Source organism: Heterocephalus glaber, unplaced genomic scaffold (genome assembly GCF_053883595.1).
Source record: "Heterocephalus glaber isolate CG9 unplaced genomic scaffold, H.glaber_assembly_v1.0 deba00001472, whole genome shotgun sequence".
Lineage (NCBI taxonomy): Eukaryota > Metazoa > Chordata > Mammalia > Rodentia > Bathyergidae > Heterocephalus > Heterocephalus glaber.
This window is the reverse complement of record NW_028258315.1, coordinates 48,990,395-49,012,417: the sequence shown is the minus strand read 5'-3', so window position 1 is coordinate 49,012,417 and position 22,023 is coordinate 48,990,395. Positions and strand designations below refer to the sequence as shown.

Genomic DNA, 22,023 nt, shown 5'->3' with positions numbered 1-22,023 from the left:
CAGAGTTTCCTTGCTCCTAGCAGTTCATTCTACAGTTCCATATTTGCTTCCCCAATATAATGATCCCAGTGTGTGAATTCCAGATTCACTCTGATATCTTCCTCTGCCACATACAAAGGTTTCAAAAACTTTGTTGGAGGAGTCTTAGTGCAAACAATTCTTCATTAGAAAACTTCCTGATAATGTCTGTTTTCTGATGATATAGTCTCACCAGTCAATATGGCCAAAATGGGGCTAAGGCTTAACATCAAGGAAAGGTTGGGAATAAAATGTGTCTCTTCTCATTGAAATACCTGAATATCTGACCAAACCCCAATGAAGAACATATAAATCTCCCTTTTAGAGAAAGACTGGTGGATATCTAATTGAAAAGGAACACAATGCTAAATGCGAAAGCAAAAGCATCTTACCCTAAGAGGGATGTTAAGGGAGAAAATAAATAACAAAGATTTATTGCTAGACATGTTCTAAGCAAGTGATTCTGAACTAGGGGTGATTTTGCCCACTGAGGGGTATGTGACAAGGTCTGGAGACACATTTTGTGGAAGGAGCAGTGCTGGCCTCTAGCAAGAAGAAACCAGAGATGCTCCTAAACATCCTGCAACGCAGTGGAGAGCTGCACCCAGTAGGGAATTATCCGGCACAAAATATTAGTAGCACTGAGGCTGAGAAAGTGTGTTCTAGGCTTCGAGAAGGCAACAGTGAACGAAAAACAGAGAGAAGCCCCTGCTCCCTTGAAGCCTGCACCCTAGTGTGGAGTCACACATAGCAAACATAACCCACCAGCAAATTACACGGCAAGTTATAAGCACTGTGGAAAAAAAACCAACTGGACGAGGAAGACAGTGTGGGGTCAGAGCAACTGTGAATACTGTGGTCTCAGAAGGCCACGCTCTCCGTGTCCAGTGACATTTAAAGTAAGGTCACATTGGTCCACAGAGAGTAAGTGCTGTGGCTGTCCCGACAAAGGATGGGCCAGGCAGATGCAAGGGCAATATAGGAATGCCCAAAGGTGGACAGATGTGGGCATTCCAGGAACAGTAAGGAGACTAGCCTGGCTGGAGCACAGGGAGCCGCAAGAGCTGGGGTCAAGCTGGCAGGCTACCTGATCGTGCAGCCTGCCTTAAATCATTTTAAGGACTTTGGGTTTACTACGAAAAATTAGGTGCCATGGAGAGCTTTGAGCAGAGAAAGATGTGATGTGACTTGAGTTTTAACACAGAATTTCTTAACCTTAGCTCTATCCACAGTTTGGGGTCAGGTAATACGATGTTGTGGGATTGTCCTGTGTACTTAAGAATGATGACCAGTGGCCCTGGAATCTATTTAGAGGCCAATAACAAGCCCCTTCCACCATAATGATCAAAATGTCTCCAGACATTGCCAAATGTTGGGGGGTATGCGCAAAAATGTCCCCTGGTTGTAAATTAGTTTTAACAAGAACACTGGGGCTAAGCTGAAAATCCACTCTACGTGGATAAGCGTAAAAGGCAGGAGACTGCCTAAGAGACAACTACAATAACCCAGGCAGAGCTGATAGCAGTTTGATTCATAGTGATGGCAGAAGAGTTGGCAACAAATGAGTGGATTCTGGATACATTTTCAGCTCCAGGAGACAACAGGAAGAATACAATTGAGAGATGATCCAGCTGCAGTAGCCTTAATGCTTGAACTACAATTTTTCCCAACCAGGACTTATAAGAAGTAAAATGGCTGAACAAAGACTTAGGAAGCAATGAGAAGGCCCCAAACAAAGTGTATCCTTTCAAAGTCACACAACAGATGTCGACGACAATACCTTAGACAACTGCGGAAAACACTATAGGGAAATGTTGCCAACTCCATATATTTATTCACAGATTTTATTTAACTGGTTTATTTCAAAGAGCATGTGTCTGCTCTACATACAAGTTTTACAACAACTTTTTAAATTTAGTCTTCCTTTTCCATACTACTGCTGTCCCACACCTGCTTCCAGCATCAATGTGTGAAGCCATCTCTTCCCACACACCCACATTTTTCCTGACACGTGCTTGCTAGCTAGCTACCAAGGACATGCACCCTCACAAATAATTTTTGCTGACTCTGAGAAAGATCAGGCCCAACATGAATGCAGTGGCACTCATCTGGAGCTTTCCAGATGGTATTTTCCTCACTCCCTCAAACTCATTTAATGTTATGTATCAGCTACCATCAAAAATGTTCCAAACAGTCCGGTTAATTCATTTCTTTCAGGACTCCACTCACAACTCGCTCCCCATTCTAGCCATGTAAGCATTTGCTTATAGAAACAAAAGCAGAGACTGCTCAGTAAAACACTAGTCCCTTCAGCCGAATCCAGATAAAGCCCCAATGAGCATAACCAACAATACCCCTTACACAATATTACTCAAATCCCCCAGCCCCCAACACACACAATCTATGCTCACACACAAAATAGCCATTATGAAGAGAAGCCACCAGCTAAAGGCTGGTTTTATGCATCCTTCCAAACTGCCTCAAGCAACTGCAAAAAAGGCTGCTTCAGCAAGGGCTACCTGCTGCCCGGGGTCTGCTCTTCCCAGATTTTCTTCCCCAACTTGGATTCAGAGTCTGCCCACAGCCCTGAAGGAATCACACCTGGCTCCACTTTCTGTCAGAGCAAGAACCAGACTTGTCCTCTCCAGAAGCAAGGATTCTACCACCTTGCTCCTGACTCAGTTGCTCTTTCCCATCCCCCACCCCCCCACCCCCCCACCCCCCCGATTTCTGAACTCTCTCCTCCTCCACCAGCCAGGCCCCTTCACCCAGGCCCTAGTCACACAGAGGCAGAACTGGGAGGTGTGCACCGGTGCTGCACAGCTCAACTCCTCCAGTTACACAGCCCTGTCGCAGCAAGAGGGAATGGAAACAAACCCTTTTCTGCTATCACAGCGTCAAGCAACCGCATTGAAAAACGAAGTGCAAGGGGTCCAGGGTGTCCACAGGGCAAGGAGAAAGAGTCAACGCATTCAGCCACGCAAATGGGAAAGTCGGTGGCAAAGAAAGTGGCACTGGGAGTGGGGGGCGCCAGATCAGCCGGTGTCTTCACGGCGCTCCTCAAGTTTTTGAAGCGCCTAGCAAACTAACACGTGCCGCTGCCAAAGGGGGCACTCCCAATAAGCCCAAGGCTCTCCCCTCCGGAGGAAAGGCCTGGGTTTGCCCCGGGCTTTAGTGACAGCGAGCTACACCTGCACGCGAAGCCACGCCCCCCGCAGGCCCCGCCCCCGCGCTCCCACAGTAGTCGGGCAGGTGAGAGGCGGAGCCCCGGAGTCTCACCTGGAGGCCGCCAGGGGCTGGTCTTCCCAGAGGGCCGGACCGCAGGCGGGCTAACTGCTCCCCTCGAACGTCGAGTCTCATCCATTCCCAAGCTCTCCCTCTCCCGGCCCGCAGTCCGCTCCAGTCTTCCGAAAGGGTTCAGCAGAAATTCTCCCGCATCCCACCTGGTCCGCAGCCCGGCGCAGCGCTCCTCCTCGTTCCCCACGCGCCGAGTCGCTCCCTAGCCCCCACAGACACTCAGCAGCCGGCAGCCCCAGCACAGGGTCCCCGTGTAGGGACACGCGGCTCCCGGCCGCCCGCTGCGCCCTCAAGGTGCGCGCTCTCCCCGCACCTCGCCCCGGGGTGCGCGGAGAGGCCCCCGGCCGCGGGGGGCAGGTCGCCCTCGGCCCCAGGGCAAGGGCACGGGGTCCTTGTCCCAGGGCTCAGAGACCGGCTCTGCTCGCCCCAGGTGGCAAGCGCGGGGCCCGCCCGCCTCCCGCCGCGCCCCCTTCCAGCTGTTCCCACTCACCTGCTCTTGAGAGGTTGACTTTTGAGTTCGTAATAGGTTTTCGGCTCCTCGTGAAACTCCTCCCCTACTTCGAAATCAGGCACGATCCCTGATTCCGATTGCATGGCTTTGGCTTCCCGGCCTTCCACTGCTCAAAAGTGAAAAAAAAGCCCAGGGACTCAAGGAAGGTGGCCGGGCCTGGGTCCCCCAGAGGAGTGCGCCCCAGAGCAGCGCCCAACCCGCTCGCCCGCTCGCTGCTGCCCGCCCCCGCGCGGTGAGTTTACACTCAGACCCGAGCGGGAGGGGCCGAGCCCCAGCGCTATCTGGAAGGTGCAGTTCCTACTTGGGCCGAGCGCCCTGGATCTCTAGGGGAGAAGCTCCCTAGAAAAACTACAGTTCCCAGAAGGCCAAGCGAGGGAGCGGCAACGAGGTGGACACCGCTAGAGCAACTCCGGTTCGGATTCATTGTCAATGTCAGCAGCTCCTCTTCCTCCTCTCTTCCCACTTGCTTCAAGGGTACAGACATGGCTATTTAATATTAATAAGAACGGACTCAGCTCGCTGTCCTGCGGTCAACCCGCCTCCTCCAGCACAGACATTTGCGAGAGCACGCCAAGTCCTTATTTTAAAAATAAAATAGGGAAGAGTTTTGGTAGTAGAAAGTTTTAGCATTCAAGCCTGTCTTAAAAGAACTTCCTATCAGCGTTCATGTTTTCCTGGGCTGCTGCGACGTATCAACTAGTCTTCGGGTTGAAAAGAGTGTTGGAACTTTCCTTCACACTGTAATGAAAACAGGATTGGAGAAGTTACCTTGTGCGATCTTTTCCCGGAATTAACCCAGTCTGGACTTTTTCATCAGCAGAACGACTCTTTCTCGTTTATCAAATTAGCCTCCTCTTATCTAAAGGCGCACTCGAAAGATTCGGTTAATTTAAAAATGCGCAGTTACAGAATGGTATCGTCGCTGTCTGCTTTAAATTTCTCAATTGGCTGAGAGTTCAAATGACATTGTCCTAAAATTTCACGAGTTTGTCAACCCCTTTGGGGGTAACAACAGACCATTGGGCTTTAGCTCATTTGTCCTGTCAGTCCTGGCCTTCTAGTCTTGAGGCATCTGTAAGGCGGTAGAGTCGAAAGGTGGCATTTGAACTTACAAAACTCAGAGGTGAAATCTAAGAACCACTGTGCAATCCTGGGTATGTCCCTTGATTCCTAGAAGCCTCAATTTCTCCATCTATAAAAGGAGAGATTGAGAAATCTGTTCTAGAAGGTGTTGCAAGGTCAAATCAAAGGGAAAGTGATTTATAATGTGTTTTTTAAAAAAACTCAATAGACATCAATCTTGAAGCTACACTTTTTTCAGATTTGATCTTGAAGATACACTTTACAGACTAACTTTCAGAAGTGATGTTTTTTCCTTTCAGAAGTAATAAAACCAAATGGTCATTCTAAACTGTGTGTAGTCCTGCAGGCCTGAAATCCCTGAATAGTGGGAGGCTGAGGCAGAAAGATAGAAAGCTGGAGCTGAGCCTACTTAGCTACTTAGTGAGAACCTGTGTCAAAATTTAAAATTTTAAAGAGGTCTGGGGATGTAGCCCAGAGCAAAGGGCTTGGGTTCAATCCCCAGTATCAATAAATTAAATAGTCATTGTAGGAGGAGACTCTAAGAAGGCTAACTGGGGACTAGAAATATCTCAAGAGTTGCCCTTTTTCACATCTTGCCTCACAGTGAAACATTTTAATTTCACATCAGAAAAGATCTCTAGTAGATGAACTGGTTTCAGAGCAGGGGATATCAAGGAAATGTAGAAAAAGTACAGGGGCACACTGTGTTGCAGTAGCAATTACCAAAATCCCATAATAAAATTTAGTGACCAAAATACTACTTTTTGGTCTTTCACTGTAAACCCTAAAATATGAGTGAAAAATTGAAAATATCCTCAGGGAAAACCATAGTATTCCTTGATAGACAAATTACTGGAAATTGAATGTCAAAAATGAAGAGTATTACTCTCTGCCAAAGGAAAAAGAGAAGTAAAATAGGAAGGAAACATGCAGTCATTTAGGTTCTCCACTATCAGTGTGTGGTATGCTGGAAGAGGGGTGGACCAGAGACACTATACATCCTGCACAATAACAAACTTCTTCCTCCAAATGTCAGTGGAAACTCCACCAAGAAACACTAGGGTCTTCTTAATCTTATGGCTCACCAGAACCCAACCCCTGCCCTCGTAATGGGAATTGAACCCAGGAAACTTTCGCCTGCTTAGTTAGGTACTCTACCACTGAGCCACATCATATCCCCAGCCTTCTTTTAAATTTTGAGACAGAGTCTTGCTAAGTTGTCTAAGCTGGCCTTGAACTTGTGATCCTTCTGCCTCAGCCTCCCAAGTGCCTGATATTACATGCATGTACAACCATGCCTAGCGTCAGAAGCTTTTAAATCTGATGAAAGCTATGGACATTTTAGTATGGATTTCTTAGGAAACACAGATATAAACAAAATATTGTGTACAATTTTGGTCTCTGACCTTTTGAAGGTCATCACAGACTTCATTATAGAACTGAGGTTTATAACTCTTTAGAGCTGGAATGAAGCAGTCCATTATGCCACTTGCTATATTAAACAATCGCCTCCCAAACCTAAAGGAAAAAACTGTCAGGAAAGCTGGGACCCCTGAACTATTTCTAACTGAGGGCACCTCCAGTGGACATGCCTGGTGTAGAGAGCTCTGAGCTGAGATATGCACAGATTAACTGCTATTGCTTCTGCTACACTTTCCTAGAATTGTCCATTACAGTGTTATCTGCCACTCTACAGGAGTGGGTGTGTGACCTTATCCTGGCCAATCAGAGGGCCCCATTTGCCTAACTACAGTGATTCCATTTTTTTTTTTTGGTACTGGGAATCGAACTCGGGACTTTGTACTTGCGAGGCAGGCGCTTGAACCACTGAGCTAAATCCCTGGCCAACAGTGATTCCTTTGAGAGTGGACAGGGGGCCTTAACATAACTAGAAGTCCTCTTTGGGATTTTCCTGCTAGAGTAGCTGGGGAAGAAGATCTGATTTGGGAAGAATGGTGTTGGAAGGAAGAAAGCCTGGAGCTCCATACTTTGGCAACATAAGGAAGGTGATGGGAGATGGAGGAGAATGAAGATCAATCAAGAGAAGCATAGATCAATTCAAATCCTAGGGATTGAAAAGCACAACTTTCTTTCAAGTTCCTTGTTCCAGCCATAACTGGAGTCAGCTATTCTTAGACTTTCCAGATGGATGAACAAGAAATGTCCTCGTCGTTAGAACTTCTTTGAGTTTTTTGTCACTTATGGCCAAAAGAGCTTTGTGACATCACCATAAAAATCTTTCACTCCTTTAAATGGATAATTTGCTATGGGTTACCACACCATTAATCTACATAACAAACAGCCGCTTGATAGATGTCCCCTGTAAATTTCTCTTCATTAATGAGTTAAAACCTTGAATAAGTAACATCTCTAGAAATGGATGGTAAATCAATAATACCTCTATACATTTAAACTGAGGATTGTGCCTATTAAATATACAGAAGCAATGACTAGAGATTATAATTATTGTCAGTAATTTTATTTGCATTTACATAATATTTTACATACACTTGTCACACAAAAAAATCTCTTATTGAAACTGACAGAAATCCTGCAAGGATAGATAAGCAAGGATCACATGCACTGAACATGTACTATGTGTGAGGCTGGAGTTGTGTTAGGTACTCGGGCTACAAAAATATACTAACACCTGCCCTTTTGAGGTACACAGTCCAAGAGTTTAATCAAGACTGTGTAACACAGTGAGGAAACCCACATAGAAGAGCAAGCCTAAGTAGCAGATAGCTGGTTGTGAGCTGTACTCCCATATCCAGCTAGCTCAGGAACTATTTATGAAGCATGTACTTTGTGCCAGTCACAGTGTGCACTAAGTATGGAGGAAAGAACAGCAATGACTCTTAGATGGTCCCTGCACATGGTTCCTGCTTTTTAGAAATAGGAATGGACATAATATAATGCATAAGGTGCATTAGTACTTTCCCATCACTGGAACGCAATACCCACCTAATACTCACGACTTAAGGGAAGAGGGTTTATTTGGTTCACAGTTTCCTGTGGGTTTAGTCTAAAGTTGGCTGGTTCCAAGACAGAAGTGCATGGTGGAAAAGCATGGCAGAGGAAAGCTGCTCACCCCATGGCAGCCAGGAAGCAGAGAAAGAAAGGAGGAGCCAGGGACAAAAGCACACCTTCCCAGGTCATACCCCCAGTTAACAATCTTCAACAATGCTCGACCTCCTCTTAACAGTGTCTTCAGCTACTGAACTCATCAATAAATGAGCCATGATCCAGCCACCTTACAGACACATGTGACTTTGGGAGGACATTTTAGATCTAAACTATAACATAAAAGGTTTTGTTTTGGGGGGCAGTTTTTGGTACCAAGGATCGAACTCAGGACCTTGTGCTTTGTGAGGCAGGCAGTGGCACCACTGAGCTAAATCCCTAGCCCAACATAAAGAGAATGATAGATAGGTAAAGACTACGTGTGTCTAAGAAAAGAGCACTCAGGGTAGGGGTAGTAATGAAGAATTCTTGGGGGAGTTAGGACAAAGCTAGATCTTAAAAAAAAGGAAAAATCTAAAGTATATGAAAATAGAATGTACTCAAGCCCCTAGAATTAACCATCAATTTACAGGGGGAAAAATGAGCAAGAGGAACATGATAACAACATGACAAGGATACAATCAGAAGACCCAGAGATTTAGAAATTCTACAGCACATTAAGAAATTCTCCAAAAATAAGTAGTATGAAATAAAGAGGAAGGAAGAACTGCTATAGGTTTCGGGAAATTTAAGAGACATATTAGGCTTGTAAATTATAGCTTAATAAAAATAAGTTGGGAGAAAAAGAACATATCCCTTAATTATATTTATTGTGCGGGGTATATTTGAAGGCTCATTCAAACAAACCAATTATAAAAATCCATTTTGGGGAAAACAGAGCTATTACATAATATGTCATTTTTAATTAGTTGTGGTAATGGTACTGTTTATTTTTAAGTTATTTTCTGTTAGAGGTACATATAAAGTATTTATGGGTGAGATAATATGATGCCTTATAATTGCTTTAAATTACTTCATCTCTTCTCTTCCCATTTCCACAAAAATAAGGAAAAAGGAAAGAGGAAAAATGAGTGATAAAATGCAAAATGTCAGAGCTGCATGGTGGGTTATAAGAATTCACTGTAATATTCTCTCTTCTTTTGCGTAAGTTTGGAAATTTCCATGATCTAACTTTTTAAGTGAGAAAGAAAAGAAAGAGGCAACTATCCTTCTGATTTGTAAATGGGTTACCATTTCTGATGAAATTAGGTAAGAAGTCATGTCCTTCAAAAAAAGGAAAATGAACATATGGAAGATACAGAGGCGGGGTGAACGTGGTGTGTTTGGAGAAGTAATCCAAGAGAAACTGACTCTGGTTGATTTTAGCAGAAAGAAAATTATGGAAAGTATTCTGAGTAGCTCATGAACCCTCAAAAAGGGCCACAGAACCTAGTATATAATCTGCACAGCTAGGAAAAATTCCAAAATCTAAGCCATAGAAATAGGCTATGTGAAGGCAATGCCCACATCCACTCTGTGACACTAAACTTCAGTGTTTACCTCTGACGCTGGACACAGGACACAGTTGAAACATTGCCTCTAAAATCTGGATACGGCCACAACCCACTGCCAAAATGGATTCTGCAAAGTATCCATTGCTTCACCTCTCTATCTTCCAGTCCAATGTCAAGGCTTGATTTGATTGGTGGATCCAGGTTTTGTGCCCAAGCCCTAACTACAAGAGATGCTAGCTACATGAAGTCATTCAGAGGGGCCCGGGATTTAGCTCAGTGGTTCCAGTGCCTGACTTGCAAGCGCAAGGTCCTGAGTTCGATCCCTGGTACCAAAAAAAAAGAAAAAAAATTCTATGAAGCCATTCAGTACTTTCCTTCTTTCACTGTTTTAGAGACTATAAAACAAAAAAAATGTGTTGCAAGCTCCCTGGCAGCAATAAATTCAGGCATTTTTGCAGAAACCCATAAATCTTCTCATACATCCTCTTTTTAACATAAGATAATTCAATTTTTGTTTATGTTATTGAAATATAGCCTAATGAGCTCAGGAGTGGATGGTAAGGAGGACAGCCAGTTGCCCAAAAAGAAGGTGAGACAGGCCTAGATGAAAAACCATGTAAATAACAGAATAACACCAAGGGAAAAGGCGATGGGGACGAAGGGACAGCAGATGCCTTTTCTGTGTCTCTTCCCAGTATATGTTCTTCTTATTCTTGCCAAGGCAGTAAAATCCATGCCAAGATGGGGTCATGCCCCAACAAAACAACTGAAGCTGCACAATGTTCAGACTTGAAGCATATCAAATGGGAAAGTAATTAGTTTTGAAGGCATAAATTTCTTTAATGTCTTTTTAAGGTTCCTATATCATTTTGGATAGTGGATTTTCTTTGATCATCAGGTGAAAATTATAGACCTTCTTACTGGAAAATAAGTACACACCCAAAATTTCATCTGCAGCTCCAAAGGTGGCAAGGACCACCCTGTGGTCACCTACTCCTCTAGGAACCTGTGGATACAGTATACTAGCTTCTATACATTTTTGCAAATGCTGTAGAGTGTAGTTTTTTAGAGCTGCTGGAGAGGTAAATGGACAGAAAGAGTGAATTATGTTGTGTAAACTAGGAGAGAATGTGTTGGCCCCTTCTTAACATACTGCCCATGAGTGGTGTTCATCAGAATTACTTGGGAGAGTCAGTTAAAATGCGGATTGCCAATCCCAGAGCCAGAATTACTAAATAAGGATCTCCAAGAGGTGGGGATTGAGAATGTGAATTTATAGCAAGCTCCTCGGCTAGTTTTTTTGCACATGGAAACTTTAGAGCTGCTATTTTAAGGGATGACATCAAGCCAGACTGGAAGAACCACAACCAGAAGGGAGGTACCAACATGAGGCTGGGAGAAAGGTAAGAACAAGATGATTCAAAAACAATCCAATGTAAGATTCTGTGAGCTTGCATCCAGAAGGCAGGATAAAGGGATTAGAAAGGACCAGCTGATGGTTGGAGGGTCATTTAAAAGACTTCAGAACAATTCTCTGAGGGGCCTTGCTGATTGCAATGGATCAGCTAGGAAGAATCAACAGGGTTAAGGGGATGGTTTACCTTCTTCAAAGCAGCAAAGTGCTTTTGGAAGCTCATGAATCCAAAAACCAAGAAGTTGGCAGTAGGTATCTGTCACCAATCAAGACAGGAGAGAAATAGTGATTTGACCCTGGTGTATACTTGGTGACCCCAAACCTAATACTTAGAAGTAACTGAAGGTCATTTTTAAATTCTTGTCCCAAAGTGTCTGAAGTAACAGGAATTAGATTAAGTAGGAGAACACAGAATATGTCATGAGAAAGAAATATAAATTCCAAAGTGGGCATTTCTGTTTCCCTGTCATAAAATATTTTAAAGACACTTATTTTCATGTTAGAAGAGTAATCATATCTATTTTTTTTAATTACAAAATTCAGATAAGTAAAAAGAAAATAATTTAAATACCTATAATCCCACTATTCAGAGATATTCATACTTAAACATGTCATTCCATATATATATATATATATATGTATGTATATGAAGTAGTCAAAAGGAAATCACATAGAATATAATGCTTTGTCAGTTACATTTCCCTTCCATATATTTACTATAAATTTTTCTTGTCAATAAAATTCTTTTAATATTTTTAAATGTATAATACTTTGCATCATATATATTTACTAATATTTATTTTTCAAATCTCTGCCTTGTTAGACCTTAGATCATCTCCAAGTTTTCACTATAAGACGTAAAGATAATTTCACTATTTTCCTAGTTGGTAAATATTTGCTCCCATCTACAATAATTTCCTAGAAATCATATTGCTAGGCCAAAAAGAATGCATGCATGTATTAATTTTTGTCAAGACTAGAACACAAATCTCACCTTGCTTTTTCCCTGTTGTAAACACTTTCTGAATTCCCATTGCCAACAGAATAAAGACCAACTTCTCATAACCCTGGGAACCCAGCTCTCCATGTTATGAGTCCACCTACCCACCCTGTATCCTCTCAAATCATCCTTCAGGTTTCATACTATGCCACTCCAATTACCCCAAACTATGAGAACCTCTAAGAAAAAGCAAACTGTTTCTCTCTGTCCTTTCCTTTCTCATCCCACTTAGTCAACACAATTATTTGGACTTGTCAACTCAGTTGTATATTCCGCCTTCAGGAAGCCCTGCCCAACACATTCACCACATTCACTATATTCCCAGATGGGCTCAGGAGGCCCATTATTAAATCCCCAAATATACTGCCTGCAACACACTGTCTTTAATCATCTTCTTGCTTTTCCATCCTCATTCACCATCACCACCACCATGCATACATACCCAATAGATCCTTACCCTTGTCCAGAGCTCACTGAAGTCTGGGGCCATGTCTGTGATAAATATTCAACAGCTGTCTATTGAATAAATGAATAGATTTGTCATATGTAAAAGAGGTTAGTCAGCTTTCCTTGATGGTGATGAAAGTCCTGAGATAAACAACTTGTAAAGAGGAAAAGTTTGTTTTGGCTTACAGATTCAGAATTTCAGTCCAGAATCACTTGGCCCTGTTGCTTTGGACCTGTTCTGAGCAGTACAAAATGATGGGAGTCACAGGACAAAGGAGGCCTGTCCACCTCATGATGGTCAGGAAGCTATGAGAAACAGAAAGGGTTGGGGTCCTGATATCCCATTTAAGAGTATGACCCTAATCACCAAAATTCCTTCCACTAAGCCCCACCTCCTAAAGATTCCACCACCCCCAAAAGCTCCACAGGCTGAGGACCAAGTGACTTTTGAAGACATTTATCCAAATCACAGCTGTCACATTTGCCCATTTTGCATTGACAACAAGGATAATACCAATGAAAATGGGATTTTTTAAATTAGGTTTTCTTCTGTGTTCATGTGTACATTAGGCAAATATTGCTTAAACAAAGTAATTGACTTTCCCATCAGTAGGGCCCTATCCTAGTCTGAATTGATTTATCAGGGTAGAATTTAGCTGGTGTCCCAGTGGCATTGCTGACAAGGAGGCTGAGATCTCTTCATTAAAACAACAAATAGGCATGATAAGACTTGCTACTCGATGATTTGGAGAAATATCATGCTGGAAAATAACTGAATGAAGCATTTTTAGCACTTATTAAAGGAACTAAAACCAGAAGCAGAAATGAGTCAAGATGCACGCACATTTCCTGTTGTGAAGGTACAGGATCAAGTCTCAAGGGATTTGCTATTCCTGTCCATGTACACAAAGAGCTGTCAGAAAATTTTAAAAGACAAGTACTCATTTGTTAGGCAACAGATGAAAATATATTTATCTTTCTTTCCTACTAGAACCCAGTAATGATGGAATCATTGCTCAGTGAATCGCCATTGAGTTGATCTACAAAAGTAGTATGCTAAAATATCAAGACCCAGATGCTACAGGTGAAGAAAATAAAAAAACTGTTTCCTGTCTAGGGGCAAACAGAGAAGGGAAGTTAGCCAGGGGATTCCCTCTTAGGGATGAATTAGAGTGGTTACTGGGAGATGGTCAGAAGACTGTGAAAAAGCTAGTACTTGTAAAACACCTCAAGCACTGCTCAACACATGACCATCATTATACAATATTTTGGTAAAATGAATAAATGTTTCCTGCTTATTTAAAAAATATGTTTAGTATTTACATGATGCCAGTAACATGCTGAGAAAGGCTAGTTGGCTGATTCAACTAAGGGTTTCAAAAGTTTGTTCAATGTGGCAAAAAAAATAAGACTTTAAAAATTCATACCTATATTCTGGCCTCCTTTTCTGCATCAGAAGGGCACACTAGCTCCACTACTTCATGATCTTTGGCGATATATCTAAATCACCATAATTCTCTAATTCTCTGTTTGTAAAAAGTGAGTAGTAGAGCTACATTGATTGTTTAGAGGAATAAATAAGGAACCAATATAAATCAACTTGCTTTATATTGTCTGGAACTAATAAAAACTATTGGCTAATTTTATATTATTATTAGTGATCATTGTTGTTCTACTTCACACCGTATTTTAAATTAGCCCTTTTGACCTCCATTGATTTATGTTTGAGAAAGAACAGTTTCTGTTGTTAACTTTCAGTTTCATTTTTGTAAAGCTCTTTTCTTGCAATTATGAAACATATCACACTTATGGAAAACTACAAAGCATACATGTATTATGATCCAAATAATGATCCTTGTCCACTCTCAACTTCCTCCCTCCAAGAGGTAACCACTTTTATAGTAACAATTTCCTTTTCTTCTTCTACAGTTTTAATACCTAAATACAATTTTCCAACCAATAGTTTATTTTTGCTGACTTTTGGATTTTCTGTAAAAGAAGTTATGACACCCAGCTTCCAAGGTGGCCTCCAATGATCCTGGCCTCCTAGTGGTATTTTTTCATATTGAATAAGGGACTAGTCTTTCTGACTAACTTTAAAGGGTAGGCCATAAAAGGTTATTGAAGGCTCTGTCTAGTTGCCTTCTAGTTCAGTGCTCACTCTGAAGCTAACGAGGAGGAAATTCAAGTAGTCCTGAGAGGAAGCCCATGTAGATCAAAACGGAGACTTCACACCAACAGCCAGCACAAACTCACCAGCCTCGAGAAGACCTTAGAAGTGGACCTGTCAGCCATAGTTAAGCATTCAGATGACTGAAGCCCAGTGGTCACTCCACTGCAGCCTCATGAGCCACCTTGAGCCAGAATTGCTCCGTGGCACTCCTGAATACTGGATTCACAGAAACTAGGAGCAATAATAAATGATTTTGCTGGATTAAAGCACGAAACTTTGGAATAATGTATTACACAGTAATAGATAACTGTGATAGCTTTCTGTCACTATGACAAATACCTAATAAGCAGCTTATAAAGAGAAATGTTTATTTTGGCTCACAGTGTGGGAGGTTCCAGCCCATGATCAATAGGTCCCTGTGCTCTTGGAGCATATGGCAAAGTGAAACCGTTCACCCATGCCCAGGAAGTAATGAAGAAGTGGAAGAGGACTTCATCCCATAGTCACCTTCAAGATCATGCCTCCAATGACCTAAAGATCTCCCATTTGGCACCATCTCTTAAAGGTTCCACCACCTCCCAATAGCATTTCCCTGACAACCAATCCTCCAACATACATGGTGTGGGGGAACATTCGAAAGTACAGCAATGAATATCCAACAGATACACTGTGTGAATTATTTTGTGTCTTGATTCTTTCATTCAACTTTTTTAAAGATTCTTTATAATATTTATGTAGCTTAATTTATTTCATGGCATTTCTCTTTAACATTCCATTGTATGGATATATTTTGATTTAATTTTCATAAACATTTCTGTTTGTAGGGGAAATTTTTAACCTGTAGGGCTACAGAAAAGGTATTTTTTTTAATTTGGAGGGAAGTACATACAAATGTAGAAGAAAAGGATAAATAGCCATTGATCACTTTTGAAGCCAAATTTGCCACCAGTATTTTAATAATCCAAATAATTTCGATCACCTAAATAAGGACTTTGTGGAATAATTCTTAGCACTTTTCACTGCCAACATAGTCAATTGGTATCCTGAATGTCAACCTAATTAGTCTTTCTACATCACTGGCCTTTTTTAAAAAAAAATTTTCTTTAAATTTTGAGACAGGGTCTCACTAAGTTGCCCAGGCTGGCCTTGAACTTCCCATCCTCCTGCTTTGGCCTTCCAAGTAGATGGGAATACAAGTAAGACTGGTTCTGACTAGACTTTCATAGTCTCTGGCATGGGGCTTTTCTTTCTTTTGTACAAAGATCAAAACAGGGACTGGGAAGGAAATAGATGCTGTCTAATGGAATATTTTTCCTTTGATTAAACCAAAGCAAACATGTCACTGCTGCAGACTTCGTAGTGTTTTCTTAAGATTTAAGTTGTCTGATCAAGTAGGAGTCTTGAGCACAGTTCACCTCTTCCCACTCTGTGCCTGTTTTAGTAGGACACACAGATGAGGTAAGAAAGTAGGACTGCAAATCAGGTATGTGGTGAGACATTAATTAAGAACAAGAATTCCATCTTTTGGAATCCATACCATAGAAATATCTTTGCAAAGATGCAAAAATATACGTATAAGTTTTCTTGAAATATTTTTCATAATGTTTAAAACTTGGGTCCACAGCATGGAGGTTATAGATACATTACAATGAATCCTGAAAGGTGAGTTCTATCAAATGTTAAAGAAAAGAATGAAATTTAGCTCTATGAACTAACATAGCAAGATGTCCAGAATAAAGTTTATACATAAAAAGGTGTGATGCAAAACAACGATTGTCAAGTCTATTTTCACTTTAGAAATACATGCTCTCAGGCTGGGGATCTAGCACAGTGGTTCCGCTGCCTGCCACACAAGTGTAAGGTCCCGAGTTCGATCCCTGGTACCAAAATATAAAAATAAATAAATAAATAAAAATTTTAAAAAATAAATAAATGCTCTCTGTGTGTATGCATGTAATGTTTATAGATTAAACCACTAACATGCTCTGTGGGACTGAGGGGTAACATATAAAGAAATTTCACTTTCAAAGTTATGCATTTTTGTTAATATGCCATTTAGGTCAATGACAAGAACAGCAATGATTGTGGTGAGAAAAAGTGATACGTTATAGACTTACTTAACCCTTAAGATTGTGTTTACTGCTTGATATAGAACCCTTTTAACCACTCTTCTAAATTATTTGCACTATTAGTCAAAGAGACATGAAAATCAGGCAGCTTAAAAAGGCTGATCAATAAGTATATATTTATCTCCAAACTCATCAAATTTTATACCATAAACACGCAGCTTTTTATCTGTCAATCATATCTCAGTAATTTTTAAAAGCTGAGCAATAAACGACTAGAGAATATATTTTCTGTATCACTCGTTATTACTATCTTTTAAATTTTTCACAAATAAAATATGTTGATTTTAGAATTGAAAAATACTATAATAAAGAAATAGAAAAAATATTTACAATTGACCCCACCACAGAGAAATGCTTTTAGCATTTTTTGTATTGTAGTCAAATTTATTCCTAGTGTTACTACACACACAGATGCACAAGCACACAGACATATAGGGACACACAAACACACATATACAAACACATATACACGTTGTTCTCTTCTTCTAAAAGAAAGGAACCATGACATATACATTTTTTATAAATAGATTGTTTTATACCTTGTTTTTTCACATTATTTTAAATAACTTTTCATGCTCAAATATATTTATATCATGATTTTGCCTGAACATTATTCCATTATATTAAGAATATGTAAAATAATTACAAAACACTCCTGGGATTCATAGGTAAACTCTTCCTGGATCTGCAATTTGAAAAATATTTATGAAAAATTTTACGCCAAATGTATGTGCATTTTTCTAGAAAGAGAGTCCATTACTTCTCCTCTATTTCTGCAAGGTTTCTATCATTAAAGAAAAGAAAAAAAGAGTTGTCACTGGGTGATACGGCTGTGATTTATCTAAACATTCTCTTTTTCATCATCTTGCTTGTTTTTTTGTTGTTGTTGTTAAATTCTTTTATTAGTACATTGTAGGTATACAACACAATTACATTTCTCATTGGGAATTGTACCTTTACATAATGCATCTTGGTTCTTATTTTTTCCCCATTCCTAGCCCTCCCTTCATGCCCTCCACCCTTCCCTATTTACAAAGACTTTATTTCCATTTTTTCCATTTCTCATCATTTTTCCTTTCCCTTCTTTCCTTTCCCCTGCCCCTCCCATTACCCCTACCCCTTTGGACCTTTTCTTCCTATTTTGCATTATCAATTATTCATTCTAATCATTGGAACATTTTAGGTATACAATATAATGACATTCATCATTGGAAATTTGAACCTTTACATAATCTCTCTTGGTTCTTAGTTTTCACCCTTGCCCAGCCCTCCCTTCAATGCCTCATTCCTCCCTATTTACAAAGATTTTGTTCCTATTTTTCCATTTTCTCATATTAATCCCATTCCCTTCTATCCTTTCCCCTAGCCCTCCCACTTCCTTCCCCTTTGCCCGTTTTCTTCCTATTTCACGTTACCTATTATACATTTTAGACCTTATTTACACTTTCAGTTTCTCACACCAGAGAAACTATTTGGTATTTACACATGTGTGTCCTATTTATTTCACTTAAGAGTATTGCCTCAATGTGCATCCACTTAGCTATAAATGTCTCTAATTTCTCATTTTTGATAGCTGAGTAGTACTCCATTTTATAAAAAAAAACACATTTTCTTTATCCAGTCTCCAGTTGATGGGCATTTGGGCTGTTTCCAAGTTTTAGCTATCACAAACTGTGCTGCTATGAACATGGGCACACATATATCACTGTGGTATGATTCTTTTAATTCTTTGGGGAAGATCCCCAGCAGTGGAATAGTAGGGTCAAATGGACTTCCAGTCCTAGTTCTTTGAGGTATCTCCATACTGTTTTCCACAGTGGTTGCACCAGTCTACACTCCCACCAGCAGTGGAGCAGTGTTGTTCTTTCCCCCACAGCCCTGCCAGCATTTGTTATTGGTTGATTTCATGATAGCAGCTATTCTTTCTGGAGTGAGGTGTAATCTCAGCATTATTTTCATTTGCATCTCTCGAATGACCAGTGATGTTGAACATTTTTTCATGTATTTGTTTGCTATTTCTACTTCTTTGTCTGAGAAATGTCTGTTCATTTCAGATACCCATTGTTGGGTTGGGTCTTTAAATCTGGGAAGTCTGATCTTTTTAAGTTCTTTATAGATTCAAGATAGTAGACCTTTGTCTGAGGAAAAGCAGGTGAAGATTTTTCCCACATTGTGGGTTGTCTCTTCACACTGCTGGTGGTTTCTCTTGCTGTGCAGAAGCTTTTGAATAAGAAGAGATCCCATTTGTTGATTGTGCTAGTTCACAGGCAACTGAGGTTTTGTTCATAAAATTTTTCCTACACCAATGTCTTCAAGAGTTCTACCTAACCTCTGTTCCAAGTGGTTCAGAGTTTCTATTTTAATATTTAGATCGTTAATCCATTTTGATTTTAGTTTAGTGCATGGCAAGAGATATAGATCTAGTTTTAATCTTTGGAAAGTTGAAGACCAATTTTTCCAGCACCATTTATTAAAGAGGCCATCTTTCCTCCAGTGAGGGTGTTTGGCTCCTTTATCAAGATGAGATGGCTGAGTGTGTTTGGCGTTGTTTCTGCATCTTCTAATCTGTTCCACTGGTCCTCAGGTCTGTTTCTTTGCCAGTACCATGCTGTTTTTATCACAGTAGCTTTGTAGTAGAGTTGCAGGTTGAAGATTATGATATCCCCTGCCATGTCTCTGTTACCTAGAATTGCTTTTGATATTCTGGGTCTCTTCTTGTTCCAAATGAATTTTTGAATTTTTTTCTCAAGGTTCATGAAGTATGCTGCTGGGATCTCAATTGAAATTCATTAAATCTATATAGCCATTTTGGAAGTATGGCCATTTTCACTATATTAATCCTTCCTACCCAGGAGCAGGGGATGTCTGTCCATTTTCTGATATCATCTTCAATCTCTCTTTTCAGAGTGCCATAGTTTTCAGAGAAGAGGTCTTTGATTTCTTTTGTTAGGTTGATTCCTAGGTATTTCAGTTTTTTGGATGCTATTGTGAAAGGAATTATTTGCCCTATTTCTCTCTCGGTGAGTCTGTCATTTGTGTAGAGGAAAGCTATTGATTTTTGTGTGTTGACCTTGTAAGCAGCTACTTGACTGAATTTGGTTATTAAGTCTAGAAGACTTTCGGTGGACTTCTTGAGGTCTTCTATATAGAGTATCATGTCATCTGCAAATAATGACAATTTGACTTCTTCATTTCCTATCTTTATTCCTTTTATTTCTTTCTCTTCTCTAATTGCCGTGGCTAATGTTTCCAGAACTATATTGACCAAGAGTGGTGATAGTGGACATCCTTGTCTTGTTCCTCATTTTAGTGTGAAGGATTTCAGTTTTGGACCATTTAGTATGATATTGGCTGTTGGTTTTTCATAGATGGCTTTTATCAGTTTGAGGTAGAGACTGTCTATTCCAATTATTTGAAGGGTTTTTATCATAAATGTGTGTTGGATTTTGTCAAATGCTTTTTCTGCATCTATGGAGATAATCATATGGTTTTTGTCCTTGGCTCTATTGATATGGTGTATTACATTAATTGATTTGCATATATTGACCCATCCCTGCATCCCTGGGATGAATCCCACTTGATCAGGGTGTATGATCTTCTTGATGATCTTCTGAATTCTGTTTGTCAGTATCTTATTAAGGATTTTTGCATCTATGTTCATTAGTGAGATTGGCCTATAGTTCTCTTTTTTGGTTGGGTCTTTCTCTTGTTTGGGGATCAAGATGATGCTTGCTTCCAGGAATGAATTTGGGAGTATTGCTTCCCTTTCAATTTCATTAAAGAGTTTAAACAGTAGTGGCAGCAGTTCCTCTCTAAATGTCTTGTAGAATTCAGCAGTGAAGCCATCAGGGCCAGGGCTTTTCTTAGTTGATAAGTTTTTAATTACATTTTCAATTTCATTGGTTGATATTGGGTTGTTCAGAATTTTTAGGTCTTCTTCATTCAACTTTGGTAATTCATATGTATCTAGGAATCTGTCCATTTCTTCTGTGTTGTCCATCTTACTGGCATATAGTTTCTGGAAGTAGGTATTGATGATCATCTGGATTTCTGCTGGGTCTGTTTTAGTTTCACCCTTTTCATTCCTAATTGCATGGATTTGGGCCTTTTTTTTCCTTTTTCTGATAAGGTTGGCTAAGGGTTTGTCCATTTTGTTGATTCTTTCGAAGAACCAACTCTTGGCTTCATTGATTTTTTGTATCGTTCTCTTAGTCTCCATTGCATTGATTTCTGCTCTGATCTTTATAATTTCCTCCCTTGTATGAGCTCTGGGATTTCCCTGCTCTTCTTTTTCTAGAAGCTTGAGGTGCAGCATCAGGTTGTTTAATTGGGCTCATTCTATTTTCCTAATATGAGTATTCACTGCTATGAATTTCCCTTGTAAGACTGCTTTCATTGTGTCCCATAGATTCTGATATGTTGTATTGTCATTGTCATTTAATTGTAGGAACTGTCTGATTTCTTCTTTAATTTCCTCTGTGACTCATTGGTTATTCAGATGTGTGTGGTTCAATTTCCATGTGTTTATGAAATTTTTTGAGTTTCTTTTGCTATAGATCTCCAATTTCATCACACTATGTTCTGATAATATACAGGGGATAACTTCAATTCCTTTGCACTTACTTAAACATGTTCTATGTGTGAGTATGTGGTCTATTTTGGAGAATGACCCATGTGCAGCTGAGAAGAATGTGTATTCTGATTTTGTGGGGTGGAAGACTCTGTAAACATCTGTTAAGTTCATTTGTTCAAGAGTTCGATTGAGTTCTAGTATTTCATTACTTATTTTTTTGTCTAGTTGATCTATCTATTTGTGACAATGGGGTGTTGAGGTCCCCCACTATAATTGCATTAGTGCATATATGACTTTTCATGTCCATTCGTATTTATTTTATATAGTTGGGAGCACTAGTGTTTGGTGCATAGATATTTATGATCGTTATCTCTTCCTGTTGGATTGTCCCCTTTACAAGGATGTAGTGTCCTTCTTTGTCTCTCTTAATCAGTGTTGGTTTGAAATCTACTTGATTTGCAAAGAGGATAGCTATTCCTGCTTTTTTGGGGGTTCCTGTTGCATGGAGTATTGTTTTCCACCCTTTAACTTTCAGTCTATGAGTTTCCTTTTGAATTAAGTGTGTTTCTTGTATGCAGCATATTGTTGGATTTTGCTTCTTGACCCATTCTGCCAGTCTATTTCTTTTGATTGGTGAATTGAGACCATTAACTTTGATGGTTATAACTGAAGCATACTGACTTGTCATTGCCATGACTTTTTCTTTTTGTTGGATTCTCCCCCTTTACATTTAATTTCTTGTCATGCCAGATGGGTTCATTCTGCTTTGCTTCCTGGGGTTGTGATCCTCAATGTCTGTTCCTAGGATATTGTGTAAAATTCTTTGGAGTGCTGGTTTGGTATTCACGAAGTTCCTAAGGT

At 40.2% G+C, this 22,023-nt stretch overlaps 1 protein-coding gene across 9 annotated transcripts in view; it reads right to left on the bottom strand.

Annotated features, from left to right (window-relative positions):
- The window catches only part of Mitf (melanocyte inducing transcription factor), a 222,621-nt gene extending 218,563 nt beyond the window's left edge, over positions 1–4,058 (bottom strand). For 3 of the 9 annotated variants that reach the window (XM_021266028.2, XM_013075660.3, XM_087182013.1), the window contains exon 1: positions 3,806–4,058. In XM_021266028.2, coding sequence (XP_021121687.1) covers positions 3,806–3,909 — 104 coding nt within the window. In that variant the 5' untranslated portion in view covers positions 3,910–4,058. Of the gene's footprint in view, positions 1–3,297; positions 3,518–3,805 lie in introns of all 9 variants that reach the window. The other 6 variants (XM_004854190.3, XM_004854191.3, XM_087182010.1 and 3 more) reach the window with 4 other exon arrangements.
- Between the last annotated feature and the right edge of the window lie 17,965 nt (positions 4,059–22,023).